A 21,506-nucleotide genomic window follows, 5' to 3' on the forward strand; every position below is an offset into this window, starting at 1 on the left:
ATCACCAGACAATGTTGGTCCAACAAGTCCTATTATTCACGATACGACACGGGCTCAACACAAAGGGAAGTAGCTACAAGGCTAGCTAGAGGATGACTCAAACAAAATTATTCGAGCAATTCACCAAGTTGCTGGATTGCTCCACCACCATACATGGATAATAACATAAAAAGGCTTAAAAGTTGACCAAACAGTTAAAGTTAGATGATGAAAGAGACACATAAGAGGTGAAAGGGGAAACGACGATGAAAATTAGTACTATACCGATTTTTTGCTATGTTTTTTTAAAAGTTTTTATATTTTATTTATTTGTTGAATTATTTTTTTGCTGTGCTTGAATGATTTTTATTTTAATAAAACACCGTGTTTTATTTTAAATAAATGCATGTAAAAGAAAATCTAATGTAGCACTGAGGTAGGTATAGACTATCGATGAAAACTGTGTACTTGAACGCTGTGTTAGATAAAGACCAACGTGATAGTTGTTAGCACGATTGAGTATATGATTGGGCTATGAGATTACTCCCTAAATATTGGTCATTCTCGTATTTCGAGGAGTCAATCAATTTTAACTTAGATCATAATTATATAAGAAAATATTAATATTTATAATACATAATTAATATCATGAGATAGATCTTTGAAGATATTTTTGTACTAAACTTACTTGAATATATAAATATTGGTAATATATTGTATAAATCTAGTCAAATTTAAGAATGTTTTACTAACATTTATGCACGGAACGAGTGATTTTTATAAAAATAACAAAGGAAAACATTTTTTATATAATAAATAAATAAAAACGGAAAAGAAAATCACAGCGAAGGAGTAGGCAGTCAGCGGCCAGCGCCAGCGAGGTCGAGGCATCGGCGCATCGCATCGCCCACTTTGCTTTGCTCGCTCGTCTCTTCGCTTTCCGCCGTGGTGCATGGCCAGTGAATTCCAATTCGTTCTCCCTCTCCGGCTCTCCCCACCAAAAACGTGAGGCCCGCCGGAACGAGCAAGCATATTCACGGAGGCGTGGATCCAGAGGCTCCCCCGCAGCGCTTGTCCAGAAGCAGCCGACGCGGCGTCTGTCCGCGGGCCGACGGTCGGTCGGGCGGCCTGTCGTGTATAAATGGCGGACGAGGAGGGGGGCAGCGGCGTTGCGGGAGGGAGAGGAGGAGAAGCGCTGGCGGCATCTGCTCCCAACGGGGACCGCTCAGGGAATAGCCCCCTCGCCGTGCCGTCGTTCTCTGCAGGTGATCTCCCGCCGCCTCCGTTCTCCTGCCTCGTGGGGTTTGGGTTTCGCTGCTACTGCCTACTTGCGTCGGCTGGGGTCGGGGGTTCTGTCCCCGCCGCCCCAGGGGAGATGTCTCCGTGGAGCCACGGACCAGCAACCGCCTGCTTAGATCCCTGCTCGCTTTTGGGCAGCTCATCTTCAATTCGATGATCTGATTGGGGTTCTGGTGTAACGGTTGGTCCTGTTTTCCGAGCACAGCACAGTCCTCCGGCCGCGAGTCGTTATTAGTAGTCGAAGGCGAGCAGGATTCAACAACAACGCTCTATGACATGGGGCGAGGTTTTGCTGTGTGCGTGTATCAGGATGGAGTGAAATTGGTGCTCAGGAGCTGAGGTTTGCCTAATTTTGGTGCTGTCTATGGCGCTGAATGCTGATTCGATGAAGTTGTGTGCTAGGCAGGCATTCCTATTTCTAAGGGGTGTCAATTGGATGTCCAGCCTTCTATTGGATGCTAATATTGGGCCCTTTGGAACGCTGGATTTTTTTTCCTGTTTCCTGTGCCTGTGAAAATGAACTGATTCTTGTGAAATTTCTATATGATTCCTCTGAAATTCCTTCGTTCAAAAGAGCCCTTCGGTGTTTGCACATGGTGCATGCAAAAACCCCACTGCTCACCGGAACACCCACTGAAGAACAACGCGAGAATACACAGAGACACAACTCAATTGGACGATGGTGGACACAGCTCCCGGTACCTTCCTCTCACGAAGAACGATTACCAGTTTACCACCAAGTTTAGAGTAGTAGTACATGAACAAAGATAATCTGGAACTACTTCGGACGAGTTGGCCTTCAACTTTCTGCCCAAGCCTACGCCAACTGCCCACCCTCCTTCACTCCTTATCCTGCTTACAACTACAGAAAACAAAAAGCAAGCTGACAGCTACCAGCTATTGGGTCCATTCTAGCCCAAGATAAAGTTGATTGGGCCTACTCTCTCGCCTCGGGCTGTTCACTATGTTTGAATTTTGCAGCTTCGTGACATTCCCCCACCCTTGAAACTCGGCTTGTCCCCAAGCTGTTGCGGCAGGAAATTTGCTCTTGATCAGTTTCTCATCCTCCCATGTTGCCAACTCCGGAGGCCATTTGATCAGCAACCATTTTTTCAAGTCGGACGACTTGCTGGTTGTTTTGGCTGACCTACTTGGGCGATTAATCGTGATTGGTCCAAACCGACCTGGACGATTAATCGCGACTAATCGCAATTTACCGGACGACTTGAAAACAGTGTCAGCAACTCAGAGCTCTCTCTAGATGGACGAGAAACCGTACGACGTTGCGGCACCTGCTCAGGATACTAGGAGTCAGGGATAACAGGTAATTGCAAACTGACTTGTTCTTGTGGTCCAATATCTTTTTTCAGAAGAGACACATGGAACACCGGATGTATGGAGGAACCAGCAGGCAAACTTGATTTATACACCACTTCAGCCACTCTAGCCACAATAGGAAATAGACCAAAATACTTGAAGGCCAATTTATGGTTAGCTCGTTTTGCCAAGGAGGACTGAATGTAGGGTTGTAGTTTGAGATAAACCAGATCTCCAGGTTGAAAGACCCTGTCCGAACGTTTCTTATCTGTTTGATATTTCTGTATCTGTTGTGCTCGCACAAGTTGTTGTTGGACCAATTGTACCATCAATTCATTCAACCATTCATCTAGAGAGGGAATATCACAAGAGTCCTTAAGATGTAGACCCAACTGATTAGGAGGTTACCCATATAATACTTCAAATGGAGTGAGAGTCAATGAAGAATGGTAACTAGTATTATACCAAAATTCAGCGAGAGACAACCAATGTTTTCACTTGGTAGGGCATGCTTGGACGAAACAACGAAGGTAAGTTTCTAAACACTGATTAACTCGCTCCGTTTGACCATCCGATTAGTGATGGTAGGCTGTTGTCATCCTTAGTTCAACCCTAGCTGATTTGAACAGTTCTTTCCATAGAGTACTAGTGAATATTCTATCTCGATCCGAGATGATAGCCTTGGGGAAGCCGTGGAGTTTGAAAACATGTTCCATAAAGGCCTGAGCCACCTTCAGAGCTGTAAAAGCATGGTGGAAGGGAATAAAACGACTGTATTTGGAAAACTTATCAACAATCACCATGATACAATTTGAGTGGTCAGATTGTGGTAAATCATCGATAAAATCCATGGAAACCACTTGCCAGGCTCCATCTGGGACTGATAGAGGTTGGAGGAGGCCTGGGTATTTGACTCATTCCGACTTCGCTTGTTGACAGACAGAACACTGCCGACACCAGTTGTGAATCATCTTCATGCCCGACCAAATAAACATTTTCTTGATTTTCTTTTAAGTGACAAGAAATCTTGAATGCCCACCCACCAAAGTAGTATGGAGAGCATCTAATACTTTCTAGGGAGAAACTGATGTGTCTGGCAAGAGAATTCACTCTTTATATTTGATGAGTCCCTTCTGCAGGAACTAGAGGGAGAAGCAACAACTAGGGCCTGAATCAAAGGCAGAGTATCCAGATATTGGGTGTAGGATGCTGAAATGTTGGGGCGAAGGCGTAACACCCCCTCGCTCGAGAGGCCAGCGCCAGAGGATTCAAGACTGGAGACCTCGAAGGCCTGAAGATTGAGCTACATTACGAGGTGCACGGGGAGAACGCGAAGACTCAGGTGCTACCTTCTCCCGGACAGGCGAGGGCGAAGACCATCAAGGACTCTGGAGACTGAACAATTAGGACTGCGAAGACCATGCGTTGTAACCTGCCACTAATTGTAATAGGGGGCCATGTATAGTCGGCCCATGCTACAGGATCCCGACCGTAGGCCGCCACGCAGGCAGGGCTGGCAGTGGGTCAGCCCATGTTTGTAATTGATTACGCTGTAATGACCCGCCATAACCCCCAAGGGGGAATTTTCCGGGGGTAACATAGGTAACTAAGGGTATAATTGTCTTTGACGAGGCAGGGCCGACCCTCGGTTACCTATAAATACCCCCGTACTGTACCATTGCGGGACATGGAGAAAAACACTGTTGCCCTAATACACTGAGTTTATCGGCATCAAACTGTTTCCCATTCTCCCACTGCTTGAGCTTGACTGACTGTGAGTTAGCAAGTTCCAACATGAAACTTCCATTAACCACGAGGGCTGGAGCACCGACAAGCCAATAGTTATTCAGAAGGCAATCTGGAGAGTGCATAAGCCACCCTATTGGCTTGCCCTTGCTTGTAGCAAATTTATACTGTAAGCCCAAGAGTTTAGTGCATCAGCCAAAAGAATAAGAAAGGGTATGAATAACAAATTCACCAGTAATGAGGTAAGATCTTGGGCTTACAGTATACATTTGAGGACTATGAATAACAACTAAAAGAATAGCCAAACACTGATATAGATGAGATCTCCTTTGCTGTGTGGTGGGGCAAGGTGCATAGAGAAGTGCATAAAAGAATAAGAAAGGGTATTCATAGTATCATCATTCTGGGGGCCTGATGCTTATGGCTCCATCGCAACAGGCCTGTTTTTGATGAACAAGACCTTCCTTGAGCACAATTCAATGTCTGTTTATGGACGAAGTGGAGTGTTGTAGTAGGGCTGGTGCAAAGCATCTTGAGAGTCTTGGTCTTCCTGCTGTCTTTAATATGGTTAGGGCTAATTCAAGACCATTGACTCTCTGCGCCGCGTGGGCTGCTGTCATCTTGACTCCCACTGTAGCCCATGCGGTACCGCGGCGAAGGGTGACAGGCGGAGAAGACAGGATGCCGCCGCCTGAGCACCCCTACATGCGTAGTATATCAGCCTACGCCGCAACCTACTCCTGCACTCTGCTCCAACTAGACGGGGCAAGGGCACGACAAGCCAGGAGATCTACATGGCGACCAGGTGAAGATAACCTTTCTCCACGAACCAACGCTCCACTTGCTCCATATCTAGCAATAGATACGGGGCCCACTTATCGGGGCTCAGTCGCCATGTATGTGTCTCTCTTGGGCTATAAAAGGGAAGGCACACACAGAGTAGAGGACAGTTCCTGTTGAGGTTTCTCACAGGAACAGACAACACATGAAGACTCCCAAGCAATACAACTCAGCGAATGCAGGGTCCAACCCCTACAGACGAACAACTCTAACACTATGGGTGTCTCTTGTTCATCCCGCTAGTGCCAATTCCTGCACCGTCGGTCTTCATCTTAGTCTGACATTTGGCACGCCAGGTAGGGGCGGTGCGCTTAGCCTAGCTCCTTGCTGATGACATCCCACTCACTCGCCGACGAGCTTGGCCGAGGTCGGTGCGCCAACATTTGGCGAAAGGCGGAAAAGCGACGCCTCAAGATGCTCGCCGTCGATCCTCAACAGTTGTGCCAACGCCATTAGGCAGAAGGCGGTGGAAACCTCGAGCATGATGCTTGAGGTTACCACCGTTGGCCCTCCCCTAGGCCCTGTCATGCTCGGGGTCGCAGGCGGTGACCCCCGGCAGGGCACCATGGTATTCGAGGTTGACATTGCCGTCCGACAGCCAAGCACGGGCGAGGCCGCCACCGGCGATCGACCGCTATGCTCCATAGTAGATGGAGTCATCTCCTCCACCCGCGGGGGATGATAACTTCTACCTGCCAATGGGTTCCAGGAAGCCACGATAACATTTGTTAACATGGCCTCCTTGGAATCCATTGGTAGGCCCCCATGGGCTAGGAGCAAGGCTAGTGCGGTCTGCTGCGCTGGCCTATGTCCTGGTCCGACGACACGTGTGGTGACCGTCGTTGGCCACCGCACAAACTCATGGCGTGCTCAGTATCCACCATCGCACACGCTCGGAGGGGGGGTCTAGTACTAACTCCCTCGGCGTGCTGGCGGAGACCACCAAGCAAGTCAACAATGGGTGCGCCTTCGACAACCTCATCATGCATGAGGTGGTTAGCCGGCCGTGGAGGGCCCATGGGAGCTCCCCACGTGCACCGGTGGCTCCAAGACCCAACTCGTCTGCCACGAGCTCCATGGCATCCGGGGTAGCCGCCAGCCACCTCCGCCAGGCGCTGCTTACCCTTCAAGTCAGACGCGCAACGGAGCTCAGGCGGTTTAGGTCGGCCCTAGACCTTACACCCGAAAGGTAGCATGAGAATGTACTCTTTCTTTGTAATAGGATTACATTTATCTATAGTCTAGTCCGGTAAGGTCCACCCTCGTAAGCCCGGTTTCTGGTGCCATCTATGGCCCAGCCCGGTGAGAGTCGCAGGCATCACATGTATCCGATTGCGAAGAAATGATTAGTTCTCATCCATCGGTTTCTTTTCCTGTTTACGCATGTTGTTTCCCTCTACCCCTTTCGTGGATCTAAACATCTATTGTAATCATGAAACTTGAATAATGGTGCCTATTCTTGCACCTGGTTTAGAACATCACTTGATAATGAATGAGGATCCGGTCGCTAAGGGCTTGGTCTAGGGAATGGTCCACGTTCTCGAGGGTGGTCCTTAGCTGGGTAGCCGCTTAGCCTGGTTCTGTACCCTAAGCCTACAACCTTCCACCACCCCAGAACAGCTGACCTAGTACCTCGGACTGACTTCTTAGTGGACTGAACCTCGTTCAAACTCAAGGGACGATCCCAAACTAGGATCAGCAAGAACAAGCACTACTATTTGAAGGATTGAATACAACAGGGTAAGGATCCCAAGGTGCGCTCTGCTAAGCATCGATCCTTGGCCACAACAGGGATCGAACCCTGGTCTCATCGTAACCTCAAGCTTCCAAGGTTACCAACATCCCAGGGGGCCAGCTGGGGTTGAAACTTGTCTTTACAACAGGAAGAGAGGTCCGGGCGTCACTCACCTAAAACCCTGTGTGGATCCAATTTCTGATTACCTTCATGAAACCTGGAGTATGTTTCTATCTTGCCACTCGGTTTCAGAACCTTCCCTTGTAATGGATAAGGATTGGGTCACAAGGGGCTAGGTCTAGGGGAAAGAACCACGTTCTCGGGGGTGGTCCGGAGCCGTGTAGTCGCTTAGCCTGGTCCTATACCCTAAGCCTGCATGCTCCACCACCCTAGAACAACTGTCCTAGTACCTAAGGCTTGGCGCCTAGAGGCCTAAACCTTACCCTGACCAAGGGACGAGTTCCTGAAATCCTACTCGGCAAGGTCAAGAAGCATAATCTAGAAGATTGAAGGCAAGCAGGATGAGGACCCCGTAGGCACGCCATTAAGCACCTTAACGGGGCCATATGCAGGGGCACCTTTTTCAATTCAGGTTACCAGGCGAGGGGCCACAGGCATGACGCCTTCAAGAAGCAAAGTGTAGTTATGGCCCCACCTACGGGTTTGCCATCTAACCCGAGGTGGGCTCGGGGGCCACTGTCGGTACCTTAACATTGGGGTACCCACTACTGCTGGGTCAAGGCGACCCCGACTCTACCCTTAGCCACCATGCTAATGGTGGCCCGTCCTAGCCTAGTGGCTGGGCCTGCCTAGTAAGCCCACTGGGCTCGGAAGAAGGCCAACACCTTTAATCGGCGCTTTGGAACCCCAGCAGAGGGGGTCCGGGTTCGCCACGTGCCTTGAAGACGAGGGCTCTCGGAACCTGTGCCCGGGGGCTGGACCCTCGAGAACGACCTGACCCTCATGGTGAGCTACCCGTACCTCTGGCCTAAGGGGGTCCGGTGCTGCCACGTGCTGGTCAACGCTGAAGGAAACAGGACCTCCCCGTGCACCATCCGGATCCCCAGCTAAGGGCAGTCCGGAGCTGTCACGAGGAAGGGCGGTCCCAGTCACTACTCCCCACACAAGGTGAGGCCTGGTGCTGCCACGTGTCCTGCAACGCGTGGCGTAAGCTACTGAGGAAAGCCTGGCGTCAGTCTCTGAGTGTAGTGCGTCTCTGCATTAACTGCGGACAAGACATAAACCTGCCCGCCCCAGTGGCAGGTAGTGCGTCCGCAGTACGCAGGCTGCATAGTAACTCACGCGTTACCGAGGCAAGACCATTGACTCTCTACGCCGCTTGGGCTGCTGACATCATGACTCCCACTATGGCCCGTGTGGTACCGAGGCGAAGGGTGACAGGCAGAGAAGACAGGACACCACCACCTGAGCACCCCTACATGCATAGAGTATCAGCCTACGCCGCAACCTACTCCCGCGCTCTGCTCCGACTAGACGGGGCAAGGGCACGACAAACCAGGAGACCTACATGGTGACCAAGTGAAGATATCCGTTTTCCATGGACTGACGCTCCACTTGCTCCATATCTAGCAGTAGATTATCGGGCCCACTTGTCGGGGCTCGATCACCATGTATGTGTCTCCCTTGGGCTGTAAAAGGGAAGGCACACACACGGTAGAGGACAGTTCCGGTTGAGGCTTCTCACAGGAGCGGACAACACACGGAGACTCCCAAGCAATACGACTTACAATGGATGTAGGGTATTACGCTCCAGCGGCCTGAACCACTCTAACCCTGGTGTTTTCGTGTTCTTCCAGCTAATCAGGCAATCCCTAGGTCCCCTTCTCATCTTAGGATCAGGGCGGGTGCACTCCGCCACCCGGTCGGAGGATTTTCCCTCTGACAAAGTGGGAGGCTGAAGATGCCATTTTTTTCACAAACTTACGGTAGTACCCTGCAGGACCCAAAAAACTTCGAACATTCTTCACTGATTTAGGGGCCGGCCAAGACCTGATGACGATTACTTTAGTTGGGTCAGTAGGGACACCTCTTTGCTAATCACATGCCCCAAGAAGTGCAGACTTGATTGAGCAAAAGAGCATTTTGATTGCTTGACTTTGAACTGATGAGAGTCTAGAAGAGAGAAAACTGCTCTGATGTGTTGTAAGTGATCTTCCCAAGTGGTGCTATACACGAGTATGTCATCGATGAAAACTACTGCACTTACAATGCAGTGGAGCGAGGACTGAGTTCATTATGAGCTGAAATGTGGTCGGTTCACCGATTACTCCATAGGGCATCACTTTATGCTCACAGTGGCCATTATGAGTTTAAAAGCCGTTTTCGGGATGTTCTTTGGTTCCATTTGGATTTGGTGATAACCGGAACGTAGATCCAAACTAGTAAACCATGTTGCTCCTTGGAGTTCATATAATATTTCATCAATAATTGGCAACGGATACTTGTTCTTGACTGTGAGAGCATTTAACCTTCGGTAATCCATACACAATCACCAATTACCTAGTTTTCTTACGAGCAAGAATAATCGGGGAGGCAAATGGACTGCTGCTGGGTTGAATCATACCACTTTGTAAGAGTCCAGTGACTTGACGCTCAATTTCATCTTTTTGAGCAGGGTTATAACGATATGGTCGCAATCGGAATGGAGTAGCACCTAGAAGTAAAGGGATAGAATGGCAATAAGACCTAGGTGGAGGTAAACTGGTGGGTTTATGAAAAAGAGAAGCAAATTCCATTATCAGTTGATATCCTCCGGAACTACCCTGTTAGAGTTTGAAGGTGCACATTATTTAAGTTCTAAGATGCACCACAATTCATCCAAGGAAGCCAGATGATATAAATGAGGAATTGAAATGTAGTCCAAAATTGAGAGGCCAAAGTGTGAGACTGGTGTCCTTGTAACACAATCTTCCTATTGTTATCATTGAAAGCTAACCACTTATCTTGCCAATGGATCTCCATAGTGCTGTGAGAAGCCAACCAATCAATGCCCATAATAACATCATAGCATTGGAGGGGTAAATTTTCCAGATTAAGAGTGAAACTGTGGCCTTGGAGAGTGACTTTGCAGTGAGGCAATTCATGTGTGCAGGTAATGACCTGACCATTAGCAACCCTTACTGAAACAGACTATGCCAAGGGAATCGAATGAGAACGAGGACTGACAGCTACCATTTGTTCACTGATAAATGAGGATGAGCTACCCGAATCAACCAACATAATCACTTGTTCGTTAAGCACATACGCAAGCAATTTCATGGTTTGGGAGGCTTCCGTACCTTGAATGACATGAAGCCATGAACAGACAAAGTCATGAGATCATCCCCAGAATCCTCTGTTGGTCTGTCCTCGTGTTTGAACAACCGGTTGAGTCCAAAACTTGCCATAATTCTTCCACCACATGAAGAGGGACAATAGAGCTACACTTATGAGTCGGTGGTGGTGGTATACCTTCTCCCAACATCTTAAACCTTTGGATATAATTGGTTAGTGCGTTCACTCTAACATGGTATCAAAGTCAGAGGTCTCGAGTTCTAATCTTGGCAGAGGCTTCATTTGTGCCTCCGTACCTTTATTTCCATGTTTGCGCCTTTCTCTCTGGCTGCACGTGAGTGGGTTTATTTCCACATTTGCACCTTTCTCTCTGGCCCCATGTGAGTGGGGGTGTTTGTTGGGGCGAAGACGGAACCAACCCTCGATCACTCTTCATACTTACCGATATATGATGTCTCCGATGCAGGACAGACAACCAGGGTGAGCGAAGGCAGCGTGGGGGGCTCAACTTCTAAGGAGCGAAGTCTGCCCCCACGCTTACACGGTAGAGATGTTGGCGCCTGAGGTCGGAGGCTTAGACCCAACAAGGGGGTTGCCCGGTCCCTACGGGTCGTGCCGGTCGACGAAGACCCTCGGTGAAGACACCTGCAGGCGGGACAGGGCCAGCGAGCGAAGGCCCCACTTCGATTCCTGACAAGGGGTCATGCGTCTTCGATATTTCTGCCGCAGGAACGCGGTTGCAAAGACAAAGTCCTCGACCCAACCGAGAGGAGGGCCCACTCTCAACTAGGCAGTGGCGGCCCCACCTGTCGGCCCCTACTGAGGGTACAAAGCTGGGTGTGATTAGAATAACGGGTCACCGTTCTGTAATTACCCCGTTGTACAACATATTCCAGAAATGTAGCAGGTATCTAGGGGCACGAACATATTTATGACGTCGGCCCCTGGACGCCCTATAAATACCCTGTCCTGTAGCTGGATATGACACACTTGACAAGACATTTGAGCTTCCAGCCATCCGTTTTGTCGTGCCATCTGTCACCTTTGTTCACGAGTGCTTGGGCCCGCTATTCTCAGTCACAACAGTGTTGAAGTGTATAAATGGATTGCCTACTTTCTCCCAACAAGTTAAGCTTTTGGTTGAATTGGTTAATGCATCCACTCCAACAGATACCATGTTGGAAACCCTAACCCGCATTAGGGTTGAACAACAGCGAACACCTACAAATAGTCTAATAACATTGAACATCAGCCTTGCACTCAGCCTTTGTGAATCTAGTGTAAATATAGTTTAATTAATGTCAACAATAAAGGATCGCTTGCTGCAGAAAACTTTAAATGACAGGCAAACTTATTTTAAGGTTGGCATCTAACTAACTGGTGCTATTGTACTGATTGTAGTTTTTGTTGGTACAGTTCAGTCTAGATTTCCTTTTTTTTGTTAGTGATAAAAGTTGCTATCCATTTTTTGACATGACACCATCTTTTCGTTTCTAAGTAGATGACAGAGGCTTCCATAGATCAAGCACCATGCCGTTGCCGGTGGTGATTAAGAATGATGAAATTGCCAATGAAACTGCTGGACCATCAAGTTCGGAAAGGTCCAGAACTGAGCGTCGTCGGCAAAATAATCCAGCTGATGATCCTGCTAAACAGTTACTTGATGAAAGGATTCCAATAAAAAAGAAGGTGCATATATCTTACACTCTTCATGTACCTATTTCTTTTCAGTAGCTTAGTTCCTTTTGTTTTGCCATGCAGGCATCTGAAATACACATCTGTTTATGAACTGGGAATTGAATCATTGAAAATTGCACTAACTAATGTATAATAGTGTTCAAAGTATGACTTTCTTTGAATTACCAGTATATTTTAAAGTCATGCATTGCCGATTTGGAATTGATGAGCAAAATGTTACACTATATTGCAATATACTCTGAAAAAGGTTACAAGGTTTCCTAATTGGGGCCAGTATGATAGCTTGACTATTTGTTCTTCATCTTTTTGCTACTTTACCATTGTTCCACTTTATTGCACAGCTCAAAATGCTAGATCGGATTGCTACAGTAAAAGATGATGGAACCGTGGTTGTTGATGTGCCAAGTCTGGAACCAACTATAGTTGGTGGAAGTGGAACTGAGGATATTTATACTGAAGTTGCTGTTGAAGACACATTAGATGGAACAGAGATACCATACAGGCCCCCTATGCAAATAGTTATACTTATTGTGGGTACACGAGGAGATGTGCAGCCATTTGTTGCTATAGGGAAACGCTTACAGGTTAGTCCTAGCCTATCAATCCAGTTCTCTTGTAAATTCAGGTTAGGTTGTGCTTCTTGTAGCTGAAATGCCAGCATATTTGTCATTTCTGATCCTTTTTGTAGGACTATGGGCACCGTGTGAGATTGGCTACTCATGCCAACTTTAAGGAGTTTGTACTAACAGCTGGCCTAGAGTTTTTCCCGCTTGGTGGAGATCCCAAAATTCTTGCTGAATGTATGTTTTTAAAAAAGTATTTTCAAGTTTTTTTACATTATCTGAAGATAAATGTGTTTGATATGTTCATAATTTGAGCAGTCATGGTGAAGAATAAAGGATTCCTACCTTCGGGACCATCAGAAATTCCTATTCAAAGAAAACAGATGAAAGAAATTATTTTTTCTTTGCTGCCTGCATGCAAGGAACCTGATCCTGACACCGGCATTCCTTTTAAAGTTGATGCAATTATTGCGAACCCTCCTGCGTATGGTCAGTATATCCTGTTCATTTTGAAAAAAAGGTTCTTTGCAGCTTGCATTGTCCTTTTCCCATTGTAATTGTATCTCTAGAGACAATCCACAACATTGCTGTAAATAGCCCATGTAACTTTTCCAAGGGTCTACGCTACAATATTATCAATTGTTCCACTATTGCCGTTAATGACCAGTGTTCTTAAGGCGCCTAGGCGAGCAAGTGGATCAGACAGGCGCCTTAGCGCCTAGGCGGCGCCTAGGCGACGCCTAGGCGGGAATGGCGAGCAAGGCGACCAGTTTTGCCCGGGCGCCTGGACGCCTAGGCGACGCCTAGGCGACGCCTAGGCGACGCCATAAGAACACTGTTAATGACACTTTAGCTCCGCCGCTAAACACCATCTATTTGGCTTAGTTGTGAAATATGTCAGTACCACTAATCATGACCGAGGCAAATATTCACTCCTTACTCTAGAGGAGTATAATCTATGCATATCCATCATGCTTTGCTTAATAAAAAATTAAAAATAATTGAACCATTGAATATTGAGTGTGGAATGAATATTAATGTTGACCGTAGCTGTAAGTTACTGATTTAATGAATGTTGAGTAATTTACATGAAGATATGCCTTTACATGTATTTGAGTTTTTGTGTTTATGAAATCTTCCTTAGGTAAATGTTATCGTGCATAATTAGTTAAGAATTTTCATGTTTTCTTTAAAAAACACTAAATTAAATAGCCTCCTATAACTTTTAGAGGAGGATGTCGCTAAATGTCATAGCCCGCTATTTACAACAATGACCCCCAATCAAAGGAAGAAAATGTTCCTGTGACAGATTCTTTATGTGGCAGGCAGTTTTACATTTTGACTTAAGATGATTTGACCATAGATTGATTATTTTCTTTCATCTTTATCATACTGATGACTGGTCTTTCCTCTAGACATAATTTAGCAACAAACTGTCATCCAATCTATTGGAATAGTAAACCCTCACCCTAACAGGGGTTGGGTGGTGTATTAATAGACTTGAGTACTGGGCCAGGCCCATTACAGAGGGGTGAGACAGTAATTACATAGGGAACAATCCCAAACCCTAAACGGGTATTCTAACACCCCCCCCCGGCAGTCACAACTCTATCCTGTACAGATGTTGAGACTGGAGCGAAAGTCTAAAAATACACTCGACGGTAACCCTTTGGTGAAGATGTCAGCGAATTGCAGCGTGGTGGGGACGCTGAGAACCCGAACGTCACCGGCAGCGACATGCTCGCGGACGAAGTGCAGGTCAATCTCCACGTGCTTCGTGCGCTGATGCTGCACGGGATTGGTGGAGAGGTAGACCGCGCTGACGTTGTCGCAGTAGACGAGGGTGGCGCGCTGAAGGGGACTGTGGAGCTCATGGAGGAGTTGTCGTAGCCAGGAGGCCTCTGCCACGCCGTTGGCCACGGCGCGGTACTCGGCCTCAGCGCTGGAGCGAGAGACGACGGGCTGCCGTTTGGCGGCCCAAGAGACGAGGTTGGTGCCCAGGAACACGGCGTAACTAGAGGTGGACCGGCGCGTGTCGGGACAGCCAGCCCAGTCAGCATCGGTGTAGACCACAAGCTCCGACGTCGGGGATGGTCGGAGTAGGAGGCCGTAGTCGAGGGAGCCGTGGAGGTAGCGCAGAATCCGCTTGAGCGCGGTGAGATGGGGCTCCCGCGGAGTGTGCATATGCAGACACATCTGCTGGACGGCGTAAGCGATGTCGGGCCTGGAGAAGGTGAGGTACTGGAGCGCGTCGGTCAGGCTCCGGTAAGACGTCGCGTCGGCGACCGGAGGCCCGTCGTCCTCAGAGAGCTTCGCCTGGGTGTCGACAGGCCTGGAGCAAGGCTTGCAGTCAGACATGCCAGCCCGCTCCAGGATGTCGATGGCGTATTGGCGCTGGTGGAGGAAGAGACCCTGAGGCCGGCGCTCGGCGGTGATGCCGAGGAAGTGGTGAAGGGGCCCCAGGTCCTTCATGGTGAATTCCCGCTGAAGGGCGACGATCGTGCGGTGAAGGAGGTCGGCGGTGGATGCCGTGAGCACAATGTCGTCGACGTAGAGCAGGAGGTAGACGGTGTCGTCGCCGTGCCAGTAGATGAACAAGGACGTGTCCGACTTGGCCTCGACGAAGCCGATGGAGGCCAGGTAGGAGGCGAAGCGACTATACCAAGCCTGTGGCGCCTGCTTGAGGCCGTACAGGGACCGGTTCAGCCGGCAGACCAAATCCGGATGATCAGCGTCGACGAAACCGGTGGGCTGGCTGCAGTAGACAGTCTCCGTCAGAGTGCCATGGAGGAAGGCATTCTTGACGTCGAGCTGGTGGATCGCCCAGTCGCGGGAGAGGGCGAGGGAGAGGACGGCGCGAACAGTGGCGAACTTGACGACGGGGCTGAAGGTCTTGTCGTAGTCCACTCCGGAGCGCTGGGTGAAGCCCCGAAGGACCCAACGGGCCTTGTAGCGGTCGAGGGAGCCGTCCGAGGTCAGCTTGTGGCGAAATAGCCACTTGCCGGTGACCACGTTGGTGCCTGGTGGACGCGGCACCAGGTCCCAGGTGTGGTTGGCCAAGAGGGCCGCGTACTCCTCCTCCATAGCACGACGCCAATGTGGGTCGGCGAGGGCAGCGCGAACGGAGGAGGGCACAGGGGATGCGTCCGGAGGAGTGCAGGTCGTATCCGCTGCTAGGATCAGCCGGTCGACGGGGCGAAGAACGCCAGCGGCGCGCCGAGTCACCATCGGGTGGACGTGCCCGGGGTCGCGGTGGATGGCAACCGGGTGGTACACTGACGACTCGGAGCGGGCCGTCGGAACGTCGGGAGCAGTGGGTATGGCCGGCTCGCGGCGGTGATAGACGATGGCGGGGTCGGCAAAGCGGGCCGTGCTCGTCGAGGGGCCCGAGTCGGCAGGCGCCGAGGTGGTGGCGTGGCTGCGACGGTGGTAGACGAGCGCGGGGTCGGCGAAGCGAGTCGGGGTCGACGGGGCCGCGCGTGGCGCAGGCGGGGTCGTCGAGGCCGCGCATGGCGCAGGCGGGGTCGTCGGGGCCGCGCGTGGCGCAGGCGTGATCGACGGGGCCGCGTGTGGCGCAGGAGGGGTCGACGGGGCCGCGCGTGGCGCAGGCGTGATCGACGGGGCCGCGCGTGGCGCGGGAATGGGCGCGAGGCGGGGCGCCGGGGGTGGGGGGAACCGGATCAAACTCGAGGAGTGAGTCTAGATCGGTGGGTGGGGTGGAGCCTGCAAGGGGAAACACATCTTCGTCGAAGACGACGTGACGAGAGATGATGATGCGGTGGGAGGTGAGGTCCAGGCACCGATACCCCTTGTGGTCAGGGGAGTAGCCGAGGAAGAGGCAGCGAGTGGAGCGAGGAGAAAGCTTGTTGGGGGCGGTAGCGGAAGTGTTAGGGTAGCAGGCACAGCCGAACACGCGCTGGTGGTCGTAGGAAGGGGATGTGTCGTACAGGGCGAAGTGAGGTGTAGGGTGGCTCACCGCCTTCGAGGGAAGACGGTTGAGGAGATGCGTGGCGGTATGAAGGGCCTCTGCCCAGTAGGTGGCAGGGAGAGACGCCTGAAAGAGAAGGCAGCGGATCATGTTGGTGGTGGTGCGAATCATGCGCTCGGCCCGGCCGTTCTGAGCAGAGGTGTAGGGACACGAGAGACGCAACTAGACGCCGTGAGTGAGGAAGAAAGAGCGGGAGGCGTTGTTGTCGAACTCGCGGCCATTGTCGCACTGCAAGGCACGGACCGGGCGCCGGAACTGGGTGGATACCCAGGCGAAAAAGTGAGTGAGGGTGGGAAACGTGTCGGACTTCAGCCGAAGGGGGAAAGTCCAAAGGAAATGGGAGTAGTCATCCAGAATGACCAGGTAGTATTTGTAGCCGGAGAGGCTAAGGACAGGAGATGTCCAGAGATCACAGTGGACAAGATCAAAGGCCTGAACAACCTTGGACGTGGAAGTAGAAAAAGGAAGACAGGAGTGACGGCCGAGCTGACAGGCATGACAGAGGTGCTCAGAAGAGCCCCGAGTATATGATATGTCGGAGTGGCCGGAAAGCTGGGACACGACGTCAGGTCCAGGGTGCCCGAGGCGACGGTGCCAAATGGCGGAGGAGGTGGTGGTAGTAGCAAGAGCATGAGATGTGGTGGTAGTAGTAAGTACAGGAGATGAGGCTACTCTGGTGTGGGGAGTGGAGGGCAAGTGAAGAGAATAGAGGGGGCCGGAGCTGTCACAGCGAGCGAGCACAACATGTGTGGGAAGGTGGCGTATGGTGAGGCCCCAGGGGTCGAACTCCATAGAGCACTGGTTGTCACTAGTGAAGCGACGAACCGAGAGGAGGGGATGAGTTAGTCCGGGAGCAACAAGGACGTCGTTAAGGCAGAATGGTCCTGGAAGAGCCGATGTACCTACTGAGGTGACCGGGAGGGTGGAACCGTTGCCGACGACGATGGAGGTAGGATGTGAGGGGTGGGGTGGATGGGAGTGGAGTAACGAAGTAGTGGTGGGGGTAGTGTGGAAGGAGGCCCCGGAGTCAACCACCCAATCGGTGGTAGTTCGGGGAGGTGGAAGTGGCGAAGGTACGGTGTGAGCGGAGAGGGCCAAAGAAGGTGCCCTGACAGAGGCACTAGGAAGGGAGGGAGATGACACGGGCTCAACCGCTAGGGAGGCGATCGCAGCACGTGGGAAGACAAGCGGTCCAGGCACGTGACGGCCCGCTTGAGGGTGGACCTCGACGCAGTCCCGAAGAATAGGGTTCCAGACTGGATCGAAGGACACAAACATGCCCCGGATGAGCTGGCCGTCGTGGAGGAGGACACGCACAGTCACGAGAGCGGCGGGCGAGGTAAAGCTCATGGAGACCGGTGCAGGCCAGCGCAGGGAGGCGCGGACTGGACATCCGGGCGCGGAACAGCAGGGGCGGCTGAGTGCTCGGCGTCGGGCGTCCACGACACGGGACAGCAGGGGCGCTGCGTGACACGGAACAGCAGGGGCGCGGGTCCTCCGGGCGGGTGCTCCTGGTCAGGTGAAGCAAGGAGGAGAAGGCTGCCGAGCAGCGGGGACGCCAGCAGGAGGGGTGAGGGCCGGGCCGGGAGATGGCGCAGCGCGGCGAGGGAATCGACCGTGGGACGGCGGGGTGGCCGCGGGGTAGGGGCGGCTGCGGCTGCAGCACGGCCGAGGTCGCGGGCACTGGGCGTGGCAGGGCTTTGAGGATGCCCTGGCGCCGGTCGGCTTGGCCGGGTCGCGCCCTGGCGGCTGGAGGAAGAAGCGCGGCCGGCGGCGGAAGGAGCGCAGATTCCGGGCTGGGCGCGGCTTGGGCGAGCGGCTCGGCCGCGGGGCAGGGCACCGCTCGCGGGTGCACGGCGGCCGGCCCGGCGAGCGGCTGGGCAGGGGCGCGGTCTTGGCTGCTTGGGTCGGGCGCCTGGGCACGCTGCTTCAGCGTGGCGGCGGGCCTCGCGGTCTAGGCACGGGACGGGGTCGCGGGAGCTCCTGGCGGCGCTCGGTTTGGGAAGCAGGAGAGAGAGATGAAGGTGGGATGGCGGCTGGGGCGCGACCTGCAAGGGGCGGCGGCTGCAGGGGCGGCGGCGCCTGAGGTGGAGGGGAAGGGGCGGCGACCAGCAGGGGAGGAGCTGGCGGCTGGGAGCAGAAACCTAATTTTCCTCTGATACCATATTGGAATAGTAAACCCTCACCCTAACAGGGGTTGGGTGGTGTATTAATAGACTTGAGTACTGGGCCAGGCCCATTACAGAGGGGCGAGACAGTAATTACATAGGGAACAATCCCAAACCCTAAACGGGTATTCTAACACAATCTATTTGTATAGAGGGGCAGATGTGGTGTTTGGCTGGGGCTTGTGTGTTGGAAACTGAACCCATGTCCCTAACCAGGGATGGGGAGTAGTATTAATAGATTTAGTAACTGGGCCAGGCCCATTAAAGTGAGGGGTAAGACGGTAATTACATGGGGAACACCCCAAACCCTAGAATCCTAGACGGGTAGTCTAACACCCCCCCGCAGTCACAACTCTATCCTGTACAGATGTTGAGACTGGATCGAAAGTCTAAGAATACACTCGACGGTAGTCCCTTGGTGAAGATGTCGGCGAACTGCAGCGTGGTGGGGACGCTGAGAACCCGAACGTCGCCGGCAGCGACACGCTCGCGGACGAAGTGTAGGTCGATCTCTACGTGCTTCGTGCGCTGATGCTGCACGGGGTTGGTGGAGAGGTAGACCGCACTGACGTTGTCGCAGTAGACGAGTGTGGCGCGCTGAAGAGGACTGTGGAGCTCGTGGAGGAGCTGGCGCAGCCAGGAGGCCTCTGCCACACCGTTGGCCACGGCACGGTACTCGGCCTCAGCGCTGGAGCGAGAGACGACGGGCTGCCTCTTGGCGGCCCAAGAGACGAGGTTGGCGCCCAGGAACACGGCGTAGCCGGAGGTGGACCGGCGCGTGTCGGGACAGCCAGCCCAGTCAGCGTCGGTGTAGACCACGAGCTCCGACGTCGGGGATGGGCGGAGTAGGAGGCCGTAGTCGAGGGAGCCGCGGAGGTAGCGCAGAATCCGCTTGAGCGCAGTGAGATGGGGCTCCCGCGGAGTGTGCATATGCAGGCACACCTGCTGGACGGCGTAAGCGATGTCGGGCCTGGAGAACGTGAGGTACTGGAGCGCGCCGGTGAGGCTCCGGTAGGACGTCGCGTCGGCGACCGGAGGCCCGTCGTCCTCAGAGAGCTTCGCCTGAGTGTCGACAGGCGTGGAGCAGGGCTTGCAGTCAGACATGCCAGCCCGCTCCAGGATGTCGATGGCGTACTGGCGCTGGTGGAGGAAGAGACCCTGAGGCCGACGTTCGGCGGTGATGCCGAGGAAGTGGTGTAGGGGCCCCAGGTCCTTCATCGCGAACTCCCGCTGAAGGGCGACGATCGTGCGGTGTAGAAGGTCGGCGGTGGATGCCGTGAGCACAATGTCGTCGACGTAGAGCAGGAGGTAGACGGTGTCGTCGCCGCGCCGGTAGATGAACAGGGACGTGTCCGACTTGGCCTCGACGAAGCCGATGGAGGCCAGGTAGGAGGCGAAGCGACTGTACCAAGCCCGTGGCGCCTGCTTGAGGCCGTACAGGGACCTATTCAGCCGGCAAACCAAATCCGGATGGTCAGCGTCGACGAAGCCGGTGGGCTGGCTGCAGTAGACAGTCTCCGTCAGAGTGCCATGGAGGAAGGCATTCTTCACATCGAGCTGATGGATCGCCCAGTCGCGGGAGAGGGCGAGGGAGAGGACGGCGCGAACAGTGGCGAACTTGACGACAGGGCTGAAGGTCTCGTCGTAGTCCACTCCGGGGCGCTGGGTGAAGCCCCGAAGGACCCAACGGGCCTTGTAGCGGTCGAGGGAGCCGTCCGAGGTCAGCTTGTGGCGAAATAGCCACTTGCCGGTGACCACATTGGTGCCTGGTGGACGCGGCACCAGGTCCCAGGTGTGGTTGGCCAAGAGGGCCGCGTACTCCTCCTCCATAGCACGACGCCAATGTGGGTCGGCGAGGGCAGTGCGAACGGAGGAGGGCACCGGGGAAGCGTCGGGTGGAGTGCCAGACGTAGCAGTTGCCAGGATTAGCCGGTCGACGGGGCGGAGAACGCCAGCAGCGCGCCGAGTCACCATCGGGTGGACGTGCCCGGGGTCGCGGTGGATGGCGACCGGGTGGTAAACGGACGACTTAGAGCGAACCGCCGGAACGTCGGGAGTGGCTGGTGGGGCCGGCTCGCGGCGGTGATAGACGACGGTGGGGTCGGGGAACCGGGCCGCGCTCGTCGACGGGCCCGAGTCGAGGGGCGCCGAGGTAGTGGCGTGGCCGCGGCGATGGTAGACGAGTGCGGGGTTGGCGAAGCGAGCCGGAGTCGACGGGGCCGCGCGTGGCGCATACGGGGTCGACGGGGCCGCGCGTGGCGCAGGCGGGGTCGACGGGGCCGCGCGTGGCGCAGGCGGGGTCGACGGGGCCGCGCGTGGCGCAGGCGGGGTCGACGGGGCCGCGCGTGGCACAGGCGGGGTCGACGGGGCCGCACGTGGCGCAGGCGGGGTCGACGGGGCCGCGCGTGGCGCAGGCAGGATCGGCGGGGCCGCGCGTGGCGCAGGCGGGGTCGACGGGGCCGCGTGAGGCGCGGAAGAGGTCGTAGTGGCCGCACGAGGAGCAGGTAACGGCGCAAGACGGGGAGCCGGAGGTGGGGGAGGAATCGGATCGGACTCGAGGAGGGAGTCAAGATCGGCGGGTGGGGTGGAGCCAGCAAGGGGAAACACATCTTCGTCGAAGATGACATGACGAGAGATGATGATGCGGTGGGAGGTGAGGTCCAGACACCGGTACCCCTTGTGGTCAGGGGAGTAGCCAAGGAAAAGGCAGCGGGTGGAGCGAGGAGAAAGCTTATGAGGAGCGGTAGCGGAAGTGTTAGGGTAGCAGGCACAGCCGAACACGCGAAGGTGGTCATAGGAAGGGGCTGTGCCGTATAGGGCGAAGTGAGGGGTAGGGTGGCGCACCGCCTTCGAGGGAAGACGGTTGAGGAGGTGGGTGG

At 53.4% G+C, this 21,506-nt stretch overlaps 1 protein-coding gene across 6 annotated transcripts in view; it reads left to right on the forward strand.

The window, feature by feature from the left end:
- Positions 1-822: 822 nt before the first annotated feature.
- The window catches only part of LOC103646857 (sterol 3-beta-glucosyltransferase UGT80A2-like), a 40,737-nt gene continuing 20,053 nt past the window's right edge, over positions 823-21,506 (forward strand). For 4 of the 6 annotated variants that reach the window (XR_004856016.1, XR_002266992.3, XR_004856017.1 and 1 more), the window contains exons 1-5: positions 850-1,244; positions 11,712-11,899; positions 12,250-12,492; positions 12,597-12,708; positions 12,790-12,960. Coding sequence is in view for 2 of the 6 variants with exons in the window: in XM_020547984.2 (XP_020403573.1) it covers positions 1,121-1,244; positions 11,712-11,899; positions 12,250-12,492; positions 12,597-12,708; positions 12,790-12,960 (838 nt within the window). In the remaining 4 variants the exon portion in view is untranslated. Of the gene's footprint in view, positions 1,245-10,676; positions 11,900-12,249; positions 12,493-12,596; positions 12,709-12,789; positions 12,961-21,506 lie in introns of all 6 variants that reach the window. The other 2 variants (XM_020547984.2, XM_020547985.2) reach the window with 2 other exon arrangements.

This window comes from Zea mays, chromosome 2 (genome assembly GCF_902167145.1).
Source record: "Zea mays cultivar B73 chromosome 2, Zm-B73-REFERENCE-NAM-5.0, whole genome shotgun sequence".
In the NCBI taxonomy this organism is placed as follows: domain Eukaryota; kingdom Viridiplantae; phylum Streptophyta; class Magnoliopsida; order Poales; family Poaceae; genus Zea; species Zea mays.